Source organism: Microcaecilia unicolor, chromosome 1, assembly GCF_901765095.1.
Source record: "Microcaecilia unicolor chromosome 1, aMicUni1.1, whole genome shotgun sequence".
NCBI classification, from domain to species: Eukaryota; Metazoa; Chordata; class Amphibia; order Gymnophiona; family Siphonopidae; genus Microcaecilia; species Microcaecilia unicolor.
This window is the reverse complement of record NC_044031.1, coordinates 210,031,972-210,057,608: the sequence shown is the minus strand read 5'-3', so window position 1 is coordinate 210,057,608 and position 25,637 is coordinate 210,031,972. Positions and strand designations below refer to the sequence as shown.

At 41.3% G+C, this 25,637-nt stretch overlaps 1 protein-coding gene across 1 annotated transcript in view; it reads left to right on the top strand.

Annotated features, from left to right (window-relative positions):
* Positions 1-25,637, top strand: part of POU6F2 (POU class 6 homeobox 2) — a 768,824-nt gene that overhangs the window by 640,555 nt on the left and 102,632 nt on the right. Inside the window, exon 6 of the mRNA XM_030190008.1 lies at positions 16,203-16,349. Coding sequence (XP_030045868.1) covers positions 16,203-16,349 — 147 coding nt within the window. The remainder of the gene's footprint in view (positions 1-16,202; positions 16,350-25,637) is intronic.

Genomic DNA, 25,637 nt, shown 5'->3' with positions numbered 1-25,637 from the left:
TACATGGACTGTTGCATCAAGTGACCTAGGGGGTCTTTTACTAAAGTTTAGCTGGAGTTATCTGCAGCAGGGCCCATTTTATTCCTATGGGCCGTGCTGCAGATAACTCAAGCTAAGCTTTAGCAAAAGACCACCCTAGTAACTGAAACACAAGTGTAGTGAAAACTGACAGTAATATACTTTAAATATTTTGTTATCTCAATAGTGATGGCGTTTTGCTTCGGCCATTAAAGGAATACATATTTTTCTTATTTTCATTTACTTTGAAGCATTGATTAAAATAATGAACAGTAATGTCAGGAAGCTGAAAATTCATTAAAAGATTAGGAAAGCACCTTCTCATGAATCCATAAATCTAGATATCCGTTTCAGACTTAAAGTGCCTTAATTTTTGCCATTAATACCTGTTAAGTGTGAAATCTTAAAACAGATTAGTAAAAACAGCAGGCCCACAGAAGTACAGGTTGGTGTATATTTGTACACATTAATGTGGCATACATTTAGAAGATAATTTTATAAACTATTTTTATGTAGAAAACTGATTTACATGTGTAAAGGGATGTCATGCCTAAAAGTATTCATGGTGCATATAGACACATATTTGTAGCATAGGCATGCTCAGCAGAGAGATTTAGGCAGAATGTGGGCGGAGTCATGATTTATACCTGTATTTTATAAAATATATGTATGCACACTGATCTGCAAATTCCATACAAAGCGACTAAAGTTGTGTGCGCATCTAACTGCCATTTCAAACCAGTTTTGGCTCCTAACATCCGTTAACTCCCATTGCCAAGCCTAAAATTTGGTGCCTAATTCGCACCTAAATTTCAGCGCACTATATAGAATTACTCTGTTGATGTCTTGGGGTGCTGTTGCCACTGTGGCAGATGCCTGCTAGCAATTTTAAACAAGTTTCATTAAAAATACCATAAAGGGAAAATCCCACTACCTATTGACTTTAGTGACTACAAAAGATTTACATTTTAACTGTGCACATCCCTACTAAATACATTACTCTGTACTTTTTTGCATTAAAGCTTAACTTCCAAGCTTTTGACCATTCTTCTATTTTTAGATCTCTTCTCCTATTATCTGCTCTCTTATTGATGTCTAGCTCGTTGCAGATCTTCACGTCATTCTCAGAAAGGCAAACAGACTTATTTTCGAAAGAGAAGGATGCCCATCTTTCGACGCAAATCGGAAGATGGGCGTCCTTCTCACAGGGTCGCCCAAATCAGCATAATCAAAAGCCGATTTTGGGCATCCCCAACTGCTTTCCGTCGTGGGGATGACCAAAGTTCACGGGGGCGTGTCAAAAGCGTGGTGAAGGCGGGACTTGGGTGTGCCTAACACATGGGCGTCCTCGACCCATAATGGAAAAAAAGGGTGTCCCTGATGAGCACTTGGATGACTTTACCTGATCCTGTTTTTCTTACAACCAAGCCACAAAAATGTGCCTGAACTGACCAGATGACCACCGGAGAGAATCAGGGATGACCTCCCATTAATCCCCCAGTGGTCACTAACCCCTTCCCACCCTCAAAAAAACATCTTTAAAAATCTTTTGTGCCAGCCTCTATGCCAGCCTCAAATGTCATACTCAGGTCCATGATATGGGCGTCCTTAGTTTCCATTATCACCGAAAATCAGAAACGACCAAGTCTAGGGACAACCGTCTCTAAGGACGACCTAAATGTTAAGATTTGGGGGTCCCCGACCATATTATCAAAATGAAAGATGGACGTCCATCTTGTTTCGATAATACGGGTTTCTCCGCCCCTCCACTGGGATGTTTTGCGAGGACATCCTCAGCAAAACGTGGGCGTCCCCTTCGATTATGCCCCTCCACATGTTCCATTTAACATGAATGTGCATTTTTGCATTCATTTTCAAACAAATAATAAAATGCAACATGGTTGCATTGGTTCATGTATCTCTAAATGAACTGAATGAAGCATGAGTTCTGAATGACCTGAAAAATCCATTCGGTTTTGGTATTCGCTATAGTCTATAGGATCAGAAAACGAACACGTGTTTTTCCTTGATCAGTGTGAGGATCTAGGGTCAAATCTGTGACCCTTGGGAATGGAGGTTAGAAATCTGCAGTTGAAGCCATGACAGCTGCACAGGAAGACTAGAGGTTATGGAAAGTTAGTCTATGGGCAGCAAAAGGTGAAACAAAGCCTTGGGGAGCCCATTGGGCCAGCATTTGTTCTTTAATCAAGGACAAACCTTATGGTGGACAACGGGTTGTTTGGGGAGTATGTCTTGCCTTCTGATGCCCAGGGGATAATTTTTCATTAACTTCAGGCTTTTCTGTGCAGCTCCTGTGGCTTCAGAGGTCTCCAACCTCTGTTCTTGAGGAACACAGACTCAACCCCTGATAAACCTGACAGTGGAATAAAGTAGAGCCATCTTAGGAAGGGACAAGGGGAAAAAAACAGAAGTCAATTTACTTACCATCTTAAAACTTTGTGGCAAGCAAACAAAGAGGTCTATCCCAACCTCACATGCAAATCCCATGGCTGATAGTATCATCATGAATCTGAGACCAGGACCATTTCGTTGCCATATCTATCATACATTTCAGGGGAAGAGCAGTTGTGTTAAGAAGTTACAAAGGGAAACAGGTCAAGAATTATCAGGCTAGAAGACATAGCACAGTGGGCACGAATCAAAGCCTGGTAGCATAATGCCACAACTCTGTGCTCTGAGAACTCAGTTACACACAGCCAGCTTAATTGAACATTGTCAACTTCAAATACATTGAATTACATTAATTAATACAATATTTGGCATACAACATTAACAGACATATGTGAGGAGAGGAGAATATAGTTTAACAGTACACTTATTATGACAAAATAAGAGGCAGGAAAACTGCCATATTTGTTATTCATGGTCCTCCATGACGATACATCCATTCATTTTAGTTCCAAGAACTCTTGGCTGAAGAGACGCAACTGAATAAGTAGACTGCAGGGAGAAGAGGCAGAGAGAAATGGGCAAGAGGCATTTCTGTATTTTCTACACAGCAAATAAGAAATCAGTAAAAAGGAGATGCTGTCAAGAGATGAGACATAAAGAAAATATTCTGAAAGTTGCAGGGCATCTAGATGAGAATTAACATCTGATAAACTGATTGCCGCAGTTCTCTCAGTGTAAAGAAAAGCAGGTTAACACAATTCCCCCTAAAATTATCAAGTTGTTGGCTCTGAAACTGAGCCAGCTCCAACATCAGCCTCATAAACTCTGGATGCATTTCCATCAGTACTCATTGCTCATTTCAGCACTAGATTTCTAGCACTGAATCAGGTAGCAGATGTAGGTGGAAGAGGGCTCTCTGTGGAGGCATTTACTATATGGCTCTAATATAACAGTAACCATTTCACACCTGTGCTTTCTGACAGTGGAACAGAACAGAGCCATCTTGGGAAGAGACAAAAACCAAAGCAAAGGGCTTCATTATCTTGGATCTAGAGGTGAGGAAAAAACACCAGAAGGTGTAAAGGACTCTTAAAGAGCAGTTCTATAATCCAGACACTTGCATTTACATACCCCTTGCACACTTAAATATCTAGAGAACACTAGCACATAGAAGAACACGTGTGCAGTTACCCATGAAAGTGCCAGCAGGGTGTTTAAGTGCTATTCTGTAATGGTGCACTTAATTTACATAACATGTAAATATAAAGGGGGGGAGCATAGACATAGGCAGAGCATGGGTAGGCCATGGGCAGGGATCCCAGTTAAGCACATAATTTACATAATACTGTAAGTTATGTTTGCCTCTGCCTACACCTACACTTTACGTCTCCTCTATGGCTAGAGTAACTGTGGACACCTAAATGTTACTTTAAAATACAACTGAATTTCCACCATATAATATGAAGCTTAGCAGCAAACTGAAATATAGAATTAAACATACATTGCTTCACACCCCATCAATTTCTTCAGTTATGATAGATAGATAGATAGATAGATAGATAGATAGATAGATAGATAGATAGATAGATAGATAGAAGACCTCAATAAAATCGCGTGGTATTTTCTCAGAACTTTGCTGACATATAGACACCACATGGACTTGTCACCTGCACACCCTCCAGGTCTCTTGGTCCGTCACTCAGTCTTCCTAGGATGGTTCTTTCTGTGTATTCCCCAGAAGCCTCTTCACCTTCCTTTTTGAGTGAGAACAAATGTTTTTGGGGGGTTTGCAGCACTCTTCACTGGTCATGGTAGCAAGCTCTTGATGGGCAGTTTGTTCCCTGGGATATCCTGTATCCTATAGTAGGCAGTGGCTCACTGACTTCTGGGACTGCCCCTTCTAGAACTAGGCCCCAGCAACACAATTTCTTTCCTGTCCACCTCTTCAGAGCTTTCTCTCTCCCATGGTGGTGGCAGTTTGCATTCTAACACCTCTAACTCATTCCAGTCTACTTCTGTTTCTGGACTCACCAGCACACTTGTTCTAAGTCCACTGGGCAGGGACTCTGGTCCACTCTTTCTATTTGACTCATCAAACAGCATCACTACTGGTATAGAAGGCCTTGGTGGTGCTACAGCTGACCCCTCTTCAACCATCATCCCTGGCAATTCTCTAGTAGACCCTGGAGCAACGATAACGCTCACCCATCTGGTTGGATCCATCTCAGTCTCAGTTGATAACATCAAAGGTGTGTAGTGCTCTGGTCTCAGATCCAGCTGGGTCTCTCCTCGTCATTCATCAGACAATACTGGTGGTCTCTTCTTCTTTGGCTAGTAAATGAAAGGGGGAAGTTTCTCAGGTAAACTGGTAATGCTACAACACTTTTGTAGATGACTTGTCCTACACTTGCTCTACTCTCCTTACTAGTCACTGTCTCTGATGGTGTGAATTTTGTTGGGCTTGTGGGGGTTTCCTGTAATTCCAATTGGCATCTTTGTTTATTAAAGCCTATGGGTTAATATAAATCATTAGAAAAGTCAAACCCAATGCTGCATATTAAAAAAGGGGCAGAAAACTCTCAAAAACTTGTGCGAACAGTCAAAGGTCTAGCTCGAATACCATTTTATAGTCAGGCAACCAATCAGCCAAATGCCTCACAACTTTTCAGTCTTTCATACAGCCTCTGGTAGGCTTGCAACAGTGTTTACAGCACAAATCTTCATACATCAAACTCTCAAAACTGTACAAAAGGCAAAAGTGTGCTTTGTGCCTTTAAATTTAAATTCAATACAGTACTGTTTATTCAGCGACCAGGCAGGAAAAAAAAACCCTCTGCCACAGAAAACAGCAGAACGTACAAAATAGGAGCAAGTTCTGGGTTTGGGCCCTGCTCAGCATCAAATTATATAATAACAAATAGGCACAAAATTTCACTTCCAATCAAGATTAAAATTCAAAACAGGATAAATTCTTCAGAACAAAGTACCTGTTTGCTCAGGAGCCACATTATAAGTCAAACAGGCACAAAAACAGAGAAAAAAATGGCAGCCACCAATGTGCAGCCAGCGCCGGCGATCACTTTTGAAAATAAGCCTGTTAGTTAATTTGTAGCCCCTTTCCTCCTGATTTAGGTAACATGGTTCCTTGTGGTGGATTTTTAACCTATAGTCTCAATCTCTCTCTCTCTCTCTCTCTCTCGCTCTCTCTCTCTTTGTGTGGCAACAGGGTTCCTGTGTTCTTATCCCAGTTTCAGTTAACTCTCCTGTAGTAGTTACTAGTGTTCCCTGAGTTCTGTAAGATTGCCTTGTGAACAGGTTAAGGATTAAAACTTGGGTGGGTGAATTATCTCCTCACCAGTTCCACTGCTTTCAGCATTCAGTCCCTTCCCCAGTGCAGTTGTCAACAGCTTCAAAACTTACACTTTGTCTAAGGTTTAGGATTCAGTCTCCCTGTTGCCATACCTTCTGTCTTAGGACACTGTGCTTCAGAGGGACAGCTGTGGATCAGTCTGATCTCTCTAAAGAGTTTGGTGCAGGTAAAAAAAACTCTTGACTGTGCTCCTATGGCTCCAGTGGACAGCTGAGCTGATTAACAGGTCGCAACACCGTTCTTTATTTCTCTTCCTCCAAGGGACACCTGGATAGGGTTCCCCATCTTCTGCTGTTCATCATGCACCTCCCAGTTGGACCCCCTCTGGGGGGAGTAAGACAAGGTTCCTCCCTTAATTTAGGGCTTTATACTTCCTCCAAAAACTCATAGTCAAATCTTATTGGATCAGATTCTCCGAATAGACCTCCTACTGTTATACTTTGATTTGGCACCTTTTTCTCTGGCAGAAGAGAAAATATCCCACAAGTAGTACACAAAGAGGGATGGTAAACAAAATATTAATGGGTGGAAAAGGTGACTCTCAGTTATCTGAGCTCTGACACTACAAACGTCTGAAGCTTACTAGGACAACAAGAACTCTGAGCAATATTGTTTAATGCTGTAGCATTTGATGCCTAGATACATCCTCGAGTATAACAGTGAAATTGATTGAACCATTCCAAAATCAAATACAGTGTCCTCAAAAAGAGCAGGAAAAAGACTCCAAATAAGTTGCAGAAAACAAAACAATGTTCAGGATTGTACAATTTAAAGTACTTATCATAAATTTCAAAAATAAAAAGTTCATAAACTCTCCAACTGCTGGTTCCACAGAGCTCCATTTCATTCTCTGGAGGCAAGAGTTATAAGTACATAAGTACATAAGTAGTGCCATACTGGGAAAGACCAAAGGTCCATCTAGCCCAGCATCCTGTCACCGACAGTGGCCAATCCAGGTCAAGGGCACCTGGCACGCTCCCCAAACGTAAAAACATTCCAGACAAGTTATACCTAAAAATGCGGAATGCAATGAAGTAAGCCATTTCAAAACGTCTTTTCTGATCTTAGATGGTTTATCACTGAACCTATTTGTGAAGATTTTCAAGAGGACAGGACACATCATCTATTAGTTTGTGAACAATATTGGATTTTTGAACTTCGTGCAATCCAACATTATGGTCTTAATGAATGTATAGAATGGAATAGCATTGTTTGAATTTTGTTTACTTTATAAAGTTTGTTCAAAGGATGACGTCACTATGGGTATTTTGGTTCCGCAGGAAACTGAGTTAGCGTCCCTATTGTCTCCAGCGCCATTTTGCAATGGCTGACTCCATTGTATCCACTGAACTAGGCCCTGGTGTGCCTTCTAGGGTCTATCTGTTAATGTGGGCAGAAAATTCAAGTTTTAAAACTATGGGGAAAAGGGTGTGGAGACTAGCTAATAAAGTTTGCTTCTGTTTTTTATAAATTCTACTGTGTTTATCAATATACTATAATTCCTCTTTTAAACCCAATCTTTGTTACCAAGCACAGAGCAAAATAATGTCACTTACCCAGAGAAATGTCCTCTTCTATCATAATTTCTCAGAAAGAGAATCAAATTAGGCTATTGGGCTCATTTTCGAAAGAGAAGGACGCCCATCTTTTGAAATAAATCGGAAGATGGACGTCCTTCTCCCAGGGTCATCCAAATCGGTATAATCAAAAGGCGATTTTGGACGTCCCCAACTGCACTCCGTTGCAGGGACGGCCAAAGTTCAATGGGGCATGTCGGAGGCGTAGCGAAGGCGGGACTTGGGAGTGCCTAACACTTGGACATCCTTGACCCATAATGGAAAAAAAGAAGGACGTCCCTGACGAGCACTTGGACGTTTTCACCCGGACCTGTTTTTATTACGACTAAGGCACAAATAGGTGCCCGAAATGACCAGATGACCACCAGAGAGAATCGGGGATGACCTCCCGTTACTCCACCAATGGTCACCAACTCCCTCCCACCCTCAAAAAACATCTGTAAAAATATTTTGTGCCAGTCTCTGTGCCAGCCTCAGATGTCATACTCAGGTCCATGACAGCAGTATGCAGGTCCCTGGAGCAGTTTTAGTGGGTGAATGCACTTCAGACAGGTGGACCCAGGCCCATCCCCCCTACCTGTTACATTTGTGGAGGAAACAGCGAGCCCTCCAAAACCCACCACAAACCCACTGTACCCACATGTAGGTGCCCCCCTTCACTAGTAAGGGCTATGGTAGTGGTGTACAGTTGTGGGTAATGGGTTTGGGGGGCTCAGCACACAAGGTAAGGGAGCTATGTACCTGGGAGCAATTTATGAAGTCCACTGCAGCGCCCCCTAGAGTGCCTGGTTGGTGTCCTGGCATGTCAGGGGGACCAGTGCACTAGAAATGCTGGTTCCTCCCACGACCAAATGGCTTGCATTTGGTTGTTTCTGAGATGGATGTCCTCGGTTTCGAAAATCGCTGAAAATCAGAGATGACCATGTCTAGGGACGTCCATCTCTAAGGACGACCAAATTTAAGGATTTGGACGATCCTGATGGTATTTTCGAAACAAAAGATGGATGTCCATCTTGTTTCGAAAATACGGGTTTCCCCGCCCCTGGATCGGGATGTTTTGCAAGGACGTCCAAATCGAAACATGGACGTCCCTTTCGAAAATGCCCCTCCACATATGTCTACCTGAAGGCTTTGATAATGGCTGCTCTCACATCAAATGCTCTGTACAATTACTTTCTGCTGCTGAAATAACTTCTAAATGACTCAACATTCAACCATGCAATATATCAAAGGCTTTATCAAAAAAAGTTTTCCAATCACTGATGGTATTTGTCACCAGAACTAGTTGGGCTGGCCCTATCTGACAGTCAAGTAAGTACTTCAAAAAGAGGCTGATGGTAAGTGCCATGAAAAATGCTTCCAGATGCATTTCTTGATGTAGACCCAGATATGTGGGAGTCACAAGAAGACTTCCAGCAGGCTATAGAGACAGTGCATACCATTTTAGTGGTGAATGATCATGCTGAAAGTGGTGTTGCTCTCAACGAGTCACAACTTCAGTTCTTATTGCAAATTATTGAACAGCACCTCCAGGTTTACCCATATAGCAAGAAACTAACAGTGGAAGGACTACACTAATTATGTTGCTTTTCTACAGCATTGTTGCATTATAGAATTGTATATGACAAAATGTTTGTCTGAATATGTTGCATAATTGATACAGAATTCATGAAAAAATTTGTGTATCTTCATTGTTGTTAATAAATTTGTTATTTTTGTCAACTTTTGAGATGATTGAGCTACCTCTAAATATTCAAATAAAATGTTCAAACTTTTTGGCAAATATTTTTAGCTAAGGTGGAACAGTTCTAGGGGGTGAGACCTTGAAAATCAGCATATTTTTTTCTATTCTTTAAGCTCCACCCTACCCAGGAGCATCAGACCATGGTTTTGAGGCCCAGTGCTCAAATTAACGGGAGTTATTTTACCATCATTTTATGACCACAAGTTCACCACAAGTCATATTAGGGTTTTTACATAGTAATGAGCTGCTTTACATGCATTTGCATGTTCTGCTTATCATTACTATACAACCTGTGGTGATCTAAATATCACTGTGTTAGGTCAAGACAACCTGTGTTAGAGCACTTTAAGTCACATTAAGGATCTAGTGATGCGGGTTCTTGCCATAATGCAGCTTATTAACTTCCCCCCTTAGTGATAGGAGAAAACAGAAAAATGGCATTTGTCAGACTCAGGGTTGAAGAGGAGGGATATGTAGAAGCTGATGAGGATAAAACAGAATTGCATAACAATATTTCTGTTTTCTTTTCACAGATGAAAGGCCAAAAGTAGGACTGTAGAAAACAAACACAGATAAGAATGGAAGCGAGATAGCTGTCAAACAATTTTCAGAAGACTGTGTTTGTAAGGAGATAGCTAAAGTGATAGGGTGGATGGGATATATCTGAGGGTATTAATGGAATTTAGGAAAGTTCTGGCAGCTCCACTGTCTAGCTGTTTCAATGCTTCTCTAGAGTCGGGAGTGGTCCAGGAGGACTAGAGAATGTTGAATGTGGTTCACAATAGTGGAACTAAGGAGGAGATTGGGTACAATAGGCCTATTAGTCTGACCTGGTGGTGAGTAAATCAATGGGAATACTATTAAACAAAGGATAGTGCAGTTTTTGGAATACAATGAATTGCAGGATCCAAGGCAGCATGTTTTTATTAGAGGTAGGTCTTGTCAGATGAATTTCAATAATTTCTTTGACTAGGTGACCAGGGAGTTGGATTGAAGAAAAGCGCAAGCTGTGGTATACTAGCATCCTTAGTATTATTATTATTAACATTTGCATAGCGCTACCAGGCGCACGCAGCACAGAACATCCAACGTAGAGAGAGACAGTCCCTTCTCAAAAGAGCTTACAATCTAAAAATAAGACAGATAGACAAGACAATTAAGGACAAGGGAAGTACTGGGTGAGAAGGAACAAGGGGAGGGCAAATTGAGTAGTGGCTAGGAGCCAAAAGCAGTGGTGAAAAGGTGGGTTTTTAGCATAGATTTGAAAACAGGTAGAGATGGAGCTAGACGTACAGGCTCGGGAAGTCTATTCCAGGCATAAGGTGCAGCGAGGAAAAAGGAACGAAGTCTGGAGTTAGCAGTAGAGGAAAAGGGGGACGACAAGAGAGATTTGTCCAGTGTAGGGTATAGACCCTTAGTAGGGTGAGTTAGAAACTGCACAAGTGGGAGTCAAAAAAAGGTACTGGTAAGTTTCACTCTGAGGATCAAGGCATTCTCATGGTTTGCAACAGGGATTGATCTCTGGTCCAGTTATTTTTAATATTGTTATGAGTGGTTTGGGGGAAGGGTTGTTGGATGAGGTTTGCTTCTTTGTGAATGATATTAATATCTATGACAGGGTACACACCCCAGATGGTGTGGATAACATGAGGAGGGATCTAGTGAAATTTGAAGATTTAATGCTAAGAAATGCAGGGTCATGCATTTGCTATGCAAATATCTAAAGGAGAATACAGTACAGGAGTGAAGTATTTCTGTGCACAAAAGAAAAGCAGGACCTGGGGGTGATCAAATCTGATGATCTTAAGAAAAGGCAATGGCAAACCTAGAACGATTCTTGGGAGAAAAAGGAGATAATAGTGATGGGCATAATCGAAAGGGGTGCCCAAGTTTTCCTGAGGACGTCCTCGCAGGATGTCCCGGCAAAGGGGCAGGGAAACCAGTATTATCGAAATAAGATGGGTGTCCATCTTTTGTTTTGATAATACGGTTGGGGAAGCCCAAATCGTGAAATTTAGGTCGACCTTAGAGATGGTTGTCCCCGATTTTCAGCGATAATGGAAACCGAGGACGCCCATCTCAGAAACAACCAAATCCAAGCCCTTTGGTCATGAGAGGAGCCAGCATTCGTAGTGCACTGGTCCCCCTGACATGACAAGACACCAACCGGGCACCCTAGGGGGCACTGCAGTGGATTTCAGAAACTTCTCCCAGGTGCATAGTTCCCTTACCTTGTGTGCTGAGCCCCCCAACCCCCCCCAAAACCTACTCCCCACAACTGTACACCACTACCATAGCCCTTATGGGTGAAGGGGGGCACCTAGATGTGGATACAGTGGGTTTCTGGTGGGTTTTGAAGGGCTCACATTTACCACCACAAGTGTAACAGGTAGGGGGGGATGGGCCTGGGTCTGCGTACCTGAAGTGCACTGAATCCACTAAAACTGCTCCAGGGTCCTGCATACTGCTGTGATGGAGCTGGGTATGCTATTTGAGGCTGGCATAGAGGCTGGAAAAATATTTTAAACATTTTTTGAGGGTGGGAGGGGGTTAGTGACCACTGGGGGAGTAAGTGGAGGTCATCCCCGATTCCCTCCGGTGGTCATCTGGTCATTTAGGGCACATATTTGTGGCTTGGTTGTAAGAAAAAAAGGACCAGGTAAAGTCGTCCAAGTGTTCGTCAGGGACACCCTTCTTTTTTTCATTATGGGCGAGGACGTCCATGTGTTTGGCACGCTCCAGTCCCGCCTTCGCTACGCCTCTGACACTCCCCCGTGAACTTTGGTTGTCCCCGCAATGGAAAACAGTTGAGGACGCCCAAAATCGGCTTTCGATTATGCCGATTTGTGCGACCCTGTGAGAAGGACGCCCATCTTGCAATTTGTGTTGAAAGATGGTCGCCCTTCTCTTTTGAAAATAAGCCTGAGTATCTCTGTATAATCTCTGGTGAGACCTCATGTGGAGTACAGTGTATAATTCTGCAGACCATAGCTTCAAAAGATATGTCCCACAATATCCAAGAGCATTTAACCTGCCTGGCTGGTTAAATGGCCCAATACTGGCTATCCAGCAGTATTCAGCGGAGGATAGCCGGCTATCTCCCACTGAATAGCACTGGTTAGCAGCTAGCAGGTTGCTGGCTATATCGATCAACATAACCAGCTATCCACGATTTTCAGCCCCACTTTAGGGGCTATAATTGGCCGCATGACTATGTGGGATATCTTTGACCATTAGAAGACAACCGGCTAAGTCCGCATTCAGTTTAAACTTCTCATACTGACCTTTAAATACATCCACTCTGCAGCCCCCCATTACTCTCCACTCTCATCTCTCCCTGCATTCCTCCCCATGAACTCTTCTCACTGGACAAATCTCTCTTGTCGTTCTCCTTCTCCTCCACTGCTAACTCCAGGCTTCGCTCCTTTTCTCTCGCTGCACCTTATGCCTGGAATAAACTTCCTGAACCTATACGTCTAGCTCCATCTCTACCTGTTTTCAAATCTATGCTGAAAACCCACCCTTTCACTGCTGCTTTTAGCTCCTAGCCACAATTGCCCTCCCCTTGTCCCTTCCTCCCTTCTCACCCATTACTTCCCTTACCCGTAACTGTCTTGTCTGTCTGTATTATTTAGATTGTAAGCTCTTTTGAGCAGGGACTGTCTCTTTGTATCAGGTGTTCATTGCTGCGTGCGTCTGGTAGCGCTATAGAAATGCTAATAATAATAATCAACATAGCTGGTTATCTTCTAACCAGCAAAAATACACTGGATATTCAATGCTGGTCACCGGAAACAGTTTAGTGGTGACCGTGGGAGTCTGCAGGACTAACTTTCACGGTCTGAATATTGACCACCATAGAAAAGATGGAGTCAGTGCAGAGGGTGGCTGCTAAAATAGTCAATGGTCTTTGTGCTAAAGCATATGGGAACAGACAAGCATCTCAATATGCATATTTCAGAAGAAAGGCTAGAGAGGGGTGATATGATATACATATTTAAATACATCCTTGGCATAAATGCACAGGAAGTGGCCTTTTTCAATTGACAGGAAGTTCTGGAACAAGGGGCCTAGAATAAAGGTGAAGGGATTGACTCAGGAGTAATTTAAGGAAATATTTTTTTTTATGGAAAGGGTGTTGGGTACCTGGAACAGCTTTCCATAGAAGATGGTGAAGATGAAGACTGTATCCAAATTCAGGAAAGCATGACACAAGCAGATAGGAATACAGAGTTTATTAGTTGGTATGAATGGGCAGACTGGGTAGGTTACAGTATGTTTCTGTCTGTCTATCTGTCTAAATGTACATCCACTTTTAGAAATAATATCTTGGAAATGCATCAGGATTTTGACTCTGGGTTGATTAATTCTTTTGATGGGATGGTGAGAACCAGTATTGATGGTGAATTCTCAGTTCAATGTTTATTTGTTGGTCATTCTCATGACTCGATGAATGAGGTGGGATCCTCCTTCCTCCCCCCCCCCCCCTCCCCTTTACTGCATCTTTGTTACATATGTTGCTTGGCTCAAAACACTAACTAGATTTGAACTGAATATTGATCCAAGTGCTTTAACTAAGGGTGCTGATGTGAGGCTTTCTGGAAAAGTTAGCATTGCTGATTAATGCTGCTTTGGATGAAAAGGTCTTTCCTGATTCTGTCTGTCAAGACTTTGTTAGTGAAACACCTTTTTAAAATACTAAATCTTGATTAATTTTGTCAAATTTTGTTCCTATGTCCTTTCTAAGTAAGATGCTAGAAAAGATGTTCATTTTATAACTGACTTTTTGCTCAATAGATTCTCTTTTTAAATATCAAACAGGGATTTCATGAGTAGATTTCACTATAAAGATTTTGATAATGGCGGTGTTGCAGCAATTATTTTTCTGGACTTGATCCATAGCAGTTGACCATAATATTTTGATTGACCAGTTGAGGACAGCAAATGTGGAGGGGTAGATGCTAAAATGGTTTAGTTCCTACGTTAAGGACACCCATTAGCTGATGGGTGTCCTTAACATATTAGCTGATATCATTGGGTCAGTTTTGATTGGGTTCTTGGGTTTCACTGTGGATAAGAGAGTGGTTCTATCTTCTCTTTTGAATAATATATTCATGGTACCTCTTTGCGGATTTTGCAAGGGCTATGCATTCACTGTTAATTGTTTGCAAATGAAGTCAATCTGCTCAGAATTTGGGTGTTTATCTTGATTCCAACCTATCATAACAAGCACATGAGAACATAAGAATAGCCATACTGGGTCAGAACAATGGTCAATCTAGCCCAGTATCCTGCTTCCAGCAGTGGCCAATCCAGGCCACAAATACCTGGCAGAAATCCAAGTAGTAGCATCATTCCATACTATCAATCCCAGGGCAAGCAGTGGCTCCCCCCTTGTCCATCTCAATAACAGACTATGTACTTTTCTTCCAGGAAATTGTCCAAACCTTTTTTTAAACCCAGATGTGCTTTTAAATTACATATTGCTTGATAGCCTAACCTTACTTAAATCCTGACGATCTACCAGGCTTGATTATTATTATGAATTGCTCTTTGGGTTACCTAGAACATTTTTAAAGAGTACAATAGATCCACTGCACTGAGATGGAGAGGGGGCCTGAAGATGAGGGACTCAGTGTCTCCCTTCCTGTATGAGGTGAATTAGTTACAAATGGAATACTGAGTTAAGTTCAAGGAATTGAAACTAACATTCAGAGAGTAATATTCAGTAGACCAGGCACCGTATAATTTGAAATGTCTAATTTAGCAGAACTGTTACTAAGCTGTGGCAAAATTTTCAATATTATCACTGCATCATTGCAGTCACTATCCTGTGGTACCTCAATAGCATAGGTTAAATAATGGCTGGCACAGTAAATGTATTTTTGCTGCAGTTGGAAACATCATGCATTCCTAGCTACAGCAGCACAAAGATAATGGGCCCCAAATTGAACCCACTATTTTTTAAAGGAGTTGGTGATATCATGAATAACACCCTTATAACCCCCCTCCCCCTAAAAGAAATCTCCCACTCACCACTGGAACAAATACTCCTCACTCCTCTCTAATCAAAGACCCAACTTGAACCAATCAAAGCCCTGGCTTCCTGGATCCAAGTACCCCCCGATTCTGAGAATAAACCCCCCCCCCCCCCCCCCCCCACAAAAAAAATATATATTTCCTCCCATCCTCTGACCCCTGGCTCCCTGGCACCAACTGGGAGTTTTCTGGTGGTAAGTGGAGGGAGGAATAGCAGTCACTAGTCACTCTTTCTCCACTGGTGCCATAATCTCCCTAACAGTAGTCTCCTCGTGGTATTACTACATGAAAAGCAACTCTATAAACTAGGTGCTAACATTTATGCACATGATACATGTGTAAAGGTTTAGAATTCTAGCATATACAAGTGTATACATGCCAGGGTTGTAGCCTTGGGTAGGTCTGGGCCTATCCATTTTTCCTTAATGCCCACTCAGCAGCCAGTCTGTAGCTGGCGGAGATCCCCAAGTCCCACTGGCTGTAGAATTTCAAAACTAGCCCCAATCTCCTAAAACACAACTGTCAGCAGCTCTAAGTGCCATTACTGATACTAGCACAGTGAGCACGCTCCATTCCGCACATACTCAATCGATGCATAGAATGGAGGATGCCTGTGGTGCCTGCATTCTAAGACTTAGAGCCGCTGACAGCCACGCTTTAGATTGGAGCCTATTCTGTGTTTCTACAGTTGGCAGAGCCTGAGGATCCTCGCCAGCTAAGGTAATTTTAATGTTGGAGAGATGAGAGGGGGAGAAGAAAGGGGAGACAGAGGAGCGGGGTGCCTAGTGTCAACTTGTGGTCACCATAGGCCCTCCCAAAACTATTATTATGCTACTGGCCCAAACTAACGGATTAGTTAGATTTTGTACTCCAGAAGCAGCATTTCAAAGAAATGAAACTTCAGAAGAAAGGTTTAAACAGCTTTAAGGAGATATTGTAAACCTACTGTGCTACTTTTATATTTTCATTTGAACTTAAAGTATACACATTGCCCTGTGTTGACCAAAAGCATTGTTAACTTTTTCTTTTGCTTTCTTTTCAGCTGGTAAATAATCCCCTGGCCAGTCAAGCAGCAGCGGCTGCAGCGGCGGCAGCCATGGGCTCGATAGCAAGCTCTCAGGCCTTTGGGACGGCGCTCTCCAGTCTTCAGGGGGTCACAGGCCAACTAGTTACTAATGCACAAGGACAGGTCAGTTGCAGATGTTAAGATAAAAATGGATTTGTTTGGCAAATTGGTCTATGGAAATAAACTTAATTTCTGTTGCTCAAAAAGAGATTTGTGTAATTACAAACAGGGGCCTCATTTTCTGAGCTGTGTTAACATCAGGCCAAAATTTAGCAGGGGCATTAGCCACAATTTTACTACTACTACTACTTCTACAAATCATTTCTATAGCGCTACCAGTCGTACGCAGCGCTTCACAATTGAACATGAAGATACAGTCCCTGCTCAAAAGAGCTTACAATCTAAGTCAGGACAGACAGACAGGACAAATAAGGGATAAGGGTAGGACAGACAGATAGGACACATAGGGATAAGGGACTATTGAAGAGAGGAAGATAAGATAAAGGTTACGAACAAGTGACAAGTTAGGAATCAAAAGCAGCCTTAAACAGGTGGGCCTTTAGCCCGGATTTGAAGGCAGCCAGAGATGGAGCTTGACGTAACGGCTCAGGAAGTCTATTCCAGACATAAGGTGCAGCAAGATAAAAAGAACGGAGTCTGGAGTTAGCGATGGAGGAGAACGGTGCAGTTAGGAGAGATTTACCTAGTGAATGGAGTTCCTGGGAAGGAGTGTAGGGAGAGATGAGGGTGGAGAGGTAGTGAGGGGCTGCAGAGTGAATGCACTTATAGGTCAATAAGAGGAGCTTGAACTGTATACGGAAACGGATAAGGAGCCACTGAAGTGACTTTAGGAGAGGGCTGATATGAGCATAGCGACTTTGTTGAAATATTAGTCGTGCAGCAGAATTTTGAACAGATTGAAGTGCCCAGTGCCCAATTTACTAATACACATGGAAGGTAATTCTATAACTGTGTACCTGATAGAAACCTTTTCTATAAAGGAAAGTGAGCACTTACATCTGTATAGAAAACTAGTATAACAGGTGAGATACATGCGCATAACTTAGATGTAAGTACTTATGCCAGCTATAGAGGTGGAACCAGAGAAAGAAGTAGTTTAGCCAACACAGCTCTTCCAAGGAAAACCAGGAGGACAAAGAACAAATCCTAGAGAAGCTTCAGACCGCACAAAACACGGCTGCAAGACTCATCTTCGGAAAAACACGATTTGAAAGCGCTAAACCCCTTCGCGAAAAACTACATTGGCTCCCAATCAAAGAGTGCATTGCCTTTAAAATCTGTACCATAGTCCACAAAATCATATACAGTGAAGCACCAGAATACATGACAGACCTAATCGACCTACCAGCCAGAAACTCATCCGTATCTACACGAACATACGTGAATCTACAGTACCCAAGCTGCAAAAGACTCAAGTACAAATCAACTTACGCATCCAGTTTTTCCTACATTAGCACACAACTATGGAACACACTACCAAAAAACTTGAAAACCATATATGACCATCTACACTTCAGAAAGACACTTAAGACCCACCTGTTTAAAAAGGCATACCCCGCAGATCCAACATAACTACCTGAGCTCAGCGACACAATAATGCCAAAGTTCATAATGGCCATCACCGAACCCCACCGTCGAACGTTTCCTTTATGTGGTCCTACCACATGAACATTACCCTATCACAACTTCACCTTTATATTTGTACACACCGGAGTCTGCAACTGTTCTCCGGCACTATGTAAGCCACATTGAACCTGCAAAGAGATGGAAAAATGTGGGGTACAAATGTAATAAATAAATAAAATAAAATAAAATAAAAATGTCATATCATGGACAAGATGCACATTTTGAGCTTTATCCTACGGCATCACTACTACTGATACTGCCCGAGAAACAAATAAAAATTCCTGAGTAAAATGAAAAATCCCATAATCAACACAGGAAACTAAACTAACAAACATTTTTGCCCTGGACATCCCTACTATTTAGCATGAGCTCTGGAGCCCCTCATTTGTATGCAACATTCATCCATTTGTATGTGTTCATACGCAAATTTTGGTGGGCTTAAATTTACCTCTCTCTGGGCTCTTCTAACATGTATTGTAAGGATTTCCTGCATAGCTTCTTATTTATAGCAGGCACACAAAACCCTTAATGTGGACATTAAAGTTTGCTGCGAAGGCCTCCTAAGAAGTATCAAGAAAACGTTTGACTGGAGGTTAGTGCAGAAATTTGGGATGGGCTCCCAAAGCCAACTGGCAGACTGCATTTTGTTTTAAAAATATCAGAAGGTTTCGAGCCCCTTGGGGCAGGGAGGCCTGGAGTAATTGCCCTGTATGAATCCCCCTAATGTCAACCCTAGCTCATGATCATGATTGGCTGAGCACTAAATTTTGATCATCCTCTCTTTTGCTCCATGATTTCCCATTCTATTCAACCAATTCCCACCTCTCCCATTTGCTTCCCGAACTGCTGATAATCTGCAGCTTGGTGTATAATTCAAGTGTGAACCAGGTAGTATGGGAATTCACAGCCATTCCATACCTTGCCCTTCTTCCTCTGTACTAGTACCTGAAGGATTGAAAATGTTCCAGGAATGCATGTTTTGTTCATTTTCATTTGGCTATTTCTTTTTTCCTTCATTGGAGCAAAGTCATTGCGTGTACTCTCTTTTGAAAGAGGGCCCATTATGTGCAAAGAGGTCACACTCTTTCTGAAAGAGTATGCTCTTTCCTCCTAGTACCTCTCAAACTGGCAAATAGTAAATTATCTGTTTTGGGATTAAGCTCTCATACCACTCCAGTTCACTCCCATCAACTCAATTCTTCATCACCATACTTCTGCCATCGATAACTTAATACTTATCAAATTTTCCTTTTTCTTTCTCTTTGTGACCTCAGTTGTGCACACTGTCAAAAATCAATAGTGACGATGGAACCTGCACATATTTCTTCATTGGTTCACATTTTTCATACTTCCTTTATAAATTTACATCTTCATTTATTTATGTACTTTATATCTTATTTATATTCTCAAATACTCATCTTAGTGAGATAGTTCGGACCCAGGGGCTGGTGTTATCGCTTTCCTCCTAGTACACATTTTCACACTTAGGTTATAGATTACTGGCAGTTATGCGCATAAGTTAATTGGTAAATTAGGGGCTAATAGGCACAAACAACCAATAATGAGTTGAAGTTAATTGCCATTAATTGCTACTAATTTGCTTAGTTGCTATCCAAGAAACAGCGTTCAAAAGCTATAGCTTGCAATTGCAAGAGGGGCATGCACATGGAAGGGGCATGGGTGAGTCAGGGGCATGCCTAGCACTTATGTGCTAAGATTTTAGAATCCACATCTACAACATTTAGTCATGGTCATTTACACCAACCATGGACATGGAATACTCAGCAACACCTAAATATTGACATATAAATACAAAATACACTAGTGTTCTATAATAGCAATTATACATGTAATGACCTATATAGAATTCATACTTAGTGCACTGAATCCTAGCACCTACATTTCAGCAACCTTTTCAGAAGTACCCCCTATGCACATGGCAAATGAAAAACCCCCACCCCCTATTTGCCATGCAGTATTGCCGACAGCCCTTTCAAAGTGAATGGGTTGTGTCAGCAGTACCACACCGCCAGCCACTACAGTGGCTTTGTAAACAGGGCCCAAATTTTCTTTTTTTTTTTCTGCTCATTTTCATTGGATAATGACATGCAATGACATGGGATATATCATTGACATTTTCCATACTCTTAGTTCCAGAGCAAGTTTTCTACATTCCTACAAGATTATAAAAAGCCCCATACTAGAAAGGAAACCTATGCTTGCGTATAACTCTACATGATTTATAAGATTTTATTTTTTTTTATGTTTTCTGTTTATGATATTTTAATAAGAATTTGTTTTTAACATTTTATTTCTTTTTGTTTTATAAAGTTTATGTTATTTTCTGTTATTTTGATGTGCTATATCCTATCAGGTTGAATTTCATATATGTTTGGTTGGAATCCTCCGAGGTATCAGATGAAATACAGGGAAAGGTCAGAAAGTTATATTATTTATTTACTTTTTTATTTATTAGGATTTATTTACCGCCTTTTTGAAGGAATTCACTCAAGGTGGTGTACAGTAAGAATAGATCAAACATGAGCAATAGATGATTACAGCAGTAAACATTTTCAAAAACAATACAAAGTATGGCATGGTATACTACTTACAATGTCAGCACAATACGTAAGAGAATATTATAATTGATAGTGAAGGGTAAAGCAAAGATGTAGCATATAGATAGGTAAGAAAGTAGGAAGAGTTAGAAAGTAAGGCGATTGATTTAAAGAAAGTTGCACATGAGGTCAGAGAAATGGTTAGATGTTATCTTACCAAGGGTAGAAATGGATAAACATGTCCTGCTGCAGTATATGCAGCCTGAGAACTCCTTGTGTGTGTGAATGAGACTAATGAGTTAGTTACTTCTTCCATTAAAGGCCTGGTTGAAGAGCCAAGCTTTCACCTGCTTCCTGAAGTAGAGATAGTCTTGTGTTAAGCGCAGCCTTTCAGGCAGTGCATTCCAGAGTGTGGGGGCTACTCTGGAGAAGGCTTGCTTGTGGGTTTCACATCATGTAATGTCTTTTGGAGAGGGTGTGGTTAGTGAAAGTCCTTGGGAGGATCTTAATGTCCTTGGCAGTGTGTGGAGGATCATCCTATTTTTCTGGTACTCAGGGCCATTTCCTTTCAGGGTCTTGAAGATCAGACATAGAGTTTTAAGTTTAGCCCTGTATTGTACTGGTAGCCAATAAAGGTTTTGCAAAAATGGTGTGATATGGTCACATCGCTTACAGCCTTCTATGAGATTTGCTGCTGCATTCTGAATCAACTGGAGCTGGTGCAGGCCCTTTGTATTCAGAGCATTGTATAGTGCATTGCAGTAATCCAGTCTTGATGATATCATGGCATGTACAACTGGAATAAGATTTACCTTCTCGATGTAAGAAGAGAGGCAGCGTAGCTTTCACAAATAGTAGAAGCAGCTCTTGAAGGTTGCTTGGATTTGGGGAATCAGAATAAGTGTTGAATCTAACTGTATTCCAAGGTTCCTGACATGATTTGAGGGGGAGTTCCTTCTTCCCAAAAGGGATTTTGATGGCAGGTATGTATCCACTTGTGTTAGGGACCCAGAGAAGCTCGGTTTTACTTGAATTCAGGCAAAGTTTGTTGTGTTTAACCCATTCTTGAATTGATGCTAGACAGGTAATCAGTTTATTCAAGGCTGTAGGTAAGTCAGGTTCAATGGGTATGAGTAGCTACACATCATCTGCATAGATGTAGACCTGAGTGTCCATTGACCAAATCAGCTCAGCTAGTGGCTTGAGGTAGATATTGAACAGAATAGGTGACAGTATCGATCCTTGAGGTACCCCGCAGGTCAGTGTCCATGGTGGTGATGAGTTGCTGCCAAACATTATGGATTGTTGCCTGATAGGTACCAAGCAAGTACTGTTCCATTGATACCTGTTTCTGTCAGTTGTACTAGCATGATATCATGATCCACAGCGTCAAAAGCTGCTGAGAAGTCAAGCAGTACTAACATCGAAGCAAATCCCTTGTCTTGGTTTCTTTGAAGATCATCTAGTAGGGATACAAGGACCATTTCTGTACCATAACCAGGTCTGAATCCAGATTGACATGGATCTAGCCAGTTACTCTTTTCTAACCAGTCATTAAGTTGAGCACAGACTGTTAATTCTATGAGTTTCCCTAGAAACAGGATGTTGGATACTGGCCTGTAACTTTCAAGTTTGTCCTGGTCAAGGTTGTTTTTCTTCAGCAGAGGGCGGACTACTGCCCTTATTAATTCTGTTGGTAGCTGCCCATTAGAAAGAGAGGTGTTCATAATTTTTGTAGCGCCTTCTAGGAGGCCCATACTTGCCTGCTGCACTATCTTTGATGGGCAGGGATTGAGGGAGCAGGAAGTTGGTTGAAGGTCTCATAGGATTTTGTCAAGGCTCTCCTCTGTCATTGGGTTAACAATGTCCCATCTGTCTCTGATCTCCTTCCAAACTCTGGGAGGTGCCATTTGTTTTAGGTGGTCACTTAGGGAGAATTTAATTAGAAAATGTTGTGACCATGATAGGGGTGTTATTTCAATACTGTTATCCCAGAATTCTGGGATATCCACCCCTTTGTAGAATACCAGGTCTAGTATGTGACCCTTTTCGTGGGTTGGAGAATTGATCACCTGTGTAAATCATAGTGCTGTCATCGTGTCCACGAATGCAGCTGTGGAAGTATCTGGGGTTTTGATTGTAGATTGAAGTCTCCCATGATCACCAGCCTAGGGTAATTCAGTTCGATGTATCTTATGCTTTTGACCTGGTAGAGCATGGTCTAATGTTGTCAATACTAAGTTCTATTGGGGTAGAAGGTAATGTTTTATGATAGTTTAAGGTTTTTAACTAAAAGATCATATACAGTAAGATTTCAGAAATCCCTTTCATCTTCTTGGAAGCTGTCTTGTGGCGTCCCAGAGGGGTCTCCTCTGTCCCCTACTATGTTTAATGTGCTGATAAGTTCTTTAGGCTATATGCTTTCATCAGCTAGTTAGAAGATTTTTTACTTATGTAGAAAATATAACCATATTGATACCAGTAGGCAATACGCCTACTGTGACTCATGTAGTATTGCAAATTGAGTACAGTAGCTTGAAAGATGGATAGCAGATCATTTCTTAAAATTAAAGATAAAACCAAATTTTTATTGATTCATCAGGTTGACCAAATTTGAAATGATATTCTTCTTCAAGTAAATGGCCTAAAATTTAAATTCAAGTCCCGACTTAAAATTGTAGGAGTATTGTTTAATAGTCAACTTACACTGGAGTTGCAGATATTTTTTTAGTTTGATAAATAAAATCCTTTTGCTTATTGAGAAAATCGTGCAGAATCGGAAATTTGTTGGATTCTCAGATTTTTCAATTAGTAGTTCAGAGTTTATTAGTTTCGCAACTGGATTACTACAATCTGTTTTAAGTTGGTAGTACAAAGCTGCTGTTGACAAGAATGCAGACCGTACAAAACACAGTGGCCAGGTTGATTTTTTTGGCCCATCATTTTGATAGAGTTATGCCTCTGCTGAAATCTCTACATTGGTTTCCTATTGAGGCACGTATAGAGTTTGTATCCTGGCTTATAAAATATTGTCTGGTCTAGCTCCATTTTTTTTTATAATTTCCAATTTTTTACAAGAAAACGTGCAGAAAGAAGTATCATCACTATATTTTAGGAAATAATTATATACATCATATTTTTCAGTGAGAATTACTACTAAAGTCCACAATTGGGGCAAGGCACAATTCAAGGATACATCTTCCTATTCATTTCCTTAAATAGCTCCATTTTATCTAAGCTGTATTATATTTTCTTCAGAGTAGGAAATCCTCAAATCTGCCAGAAATTCTTTTACAGGTTTTTTTTTTCCTAATCTAAAATCTTATCATTTGAAAAGAGCCTAATATGCTACTCTTCATTATCAAGTTGTACTGGTTTGGAATTCTATACCTATTGCCATAAGGAAAATAGGGCCTCTTTTACAAAGCCGCGCTACTGATTCTTGGTGCGGCAAATGAGAGGAAGCCCTTTTAATTCATATGGGCTTCCTCTCATTTGCCACATGGGAATCGACAGTGTTGAGTCTCATAGGTTCTTATCTAGCATTTAGAAAATGTTTAAAGATCTATCTTTTGCGGAAATACTTAAACCAAGATATTTAATTTTGTACTATTTTGGTATGTTATAAGCTGATTTGTACTTCCTGATGTTTGTTTGGCTTCTTACATTGTTATTCGCATTGAGGTGCCCTTTTACTAAGCCATGGTAGGCTCTACGCGCATGCAGCGTGTGACCACATGAGACTATCATCAGGCCAGCACACCCTCCTGGCAGTAATTTCAGATTTGGGCACGCCCACAACGAGTGGATGGATGAATTATTTATTTATTTCCTCCTAGGCATATCGCATCCGGCGGTAATTAGCAGTTAGCATGCACCGACCGGTCACTGCGTGTGAGCTTTTAATCCTAGATCAATGGCTGGCGTTAAGGGCTTAGGCCAGTTTGGGGCACATGCTGGTTTCATTTTTACTGCAGGCCCTTTTCCCGTCCCATTTTTTAAAAAGCCATTTTTTGTAGATGCGGTAAAAACTGGCCTGGCACGCGCCCAAAACACTACCGCAGGCCACATTTTACTGCGGCTTAGTAAAAGGGCCCCTGAACCTTGCAGTATATGCGGACAATAAGATTATATTTTATTGTATTGTATTGCATAACAAAAAATGATTTTAGATGACAGTGCTGGGGTCAGTGTTCCTTCAAGAGACTAACTACTGTAAATTGTAATATGAGCAAAATAACTGCTTTTGTATATGTAGCAAAGATAATTCAGCCAGTTAGCTTGTTCTGCCACTCTGGTGCAGCTGAGGGCTGTTCCTGTACTACACTTTGCCCCAATAAATCTTTATGTGATTAATAAAAGTGATACTAGTACTGTAAAGCACCACTGGCAATGTCAAACATCCTGAGCCTCAGTACCAAACGCCAAATGCTTGATGGACTGGTGCAAATCGAACCATCAATTATTTGAACTGTTATTTTCCAACTTGCAAAGCTCAACACTGAAAAGCAGGCAAAGTTCTTCTGTAACATGTTTTCCCACTTTTCACTGAGCAGCTACATTTTATGCTCCACGAAGAAAACAATATGATTCTTCAATGTGCTTTTCCTCTTCCTTTTAATTATTTATTTTTTTGTTGGTGTCAGTTTTTATTTTGTTTTGCTTTAATTTTTTTTAACACTGGCAGTAATAAAAGCTACATCCAGATTTTTATGGCTCCCCCTCCTTGCACCCCAGAAAAATGCTGACCTTGTCATATTTACTGGGTGGTGCAGAATTGTTCCATCACTGCCCTGAGGGGTTGAACGATGGAGCTTGTCAAAGTGAGCCCATATCTAATGAATCATCTTATCGCAGGTGCACACCACACATATTAAAGGGGGATTGTATGAACAATGTGCCCTCCACAATAACCTTTCAATGTCTGCTTTAACCCTTCTTTCAATCCCTTTTCATCAAAGAATCATTTCATGCAGTAAGCCTTTACAGGAGGCTCACAAAAGCCTATTAAGAATTCGGGAGGGATGGAAAAAGTTTATTACAGCATCTGTAATTCACAGCCATATGAGCTGTGTATATAGATAAAGCACATTTGCTTATCTGGTTGTCTGACGTAGCATATATTTGCTTCACAGGAGGCCCTGGAATGTGGGGTTATGGCTGAAAATCAGAAAACTGAACCCATTCCTGAGGATGGAATGGTTGC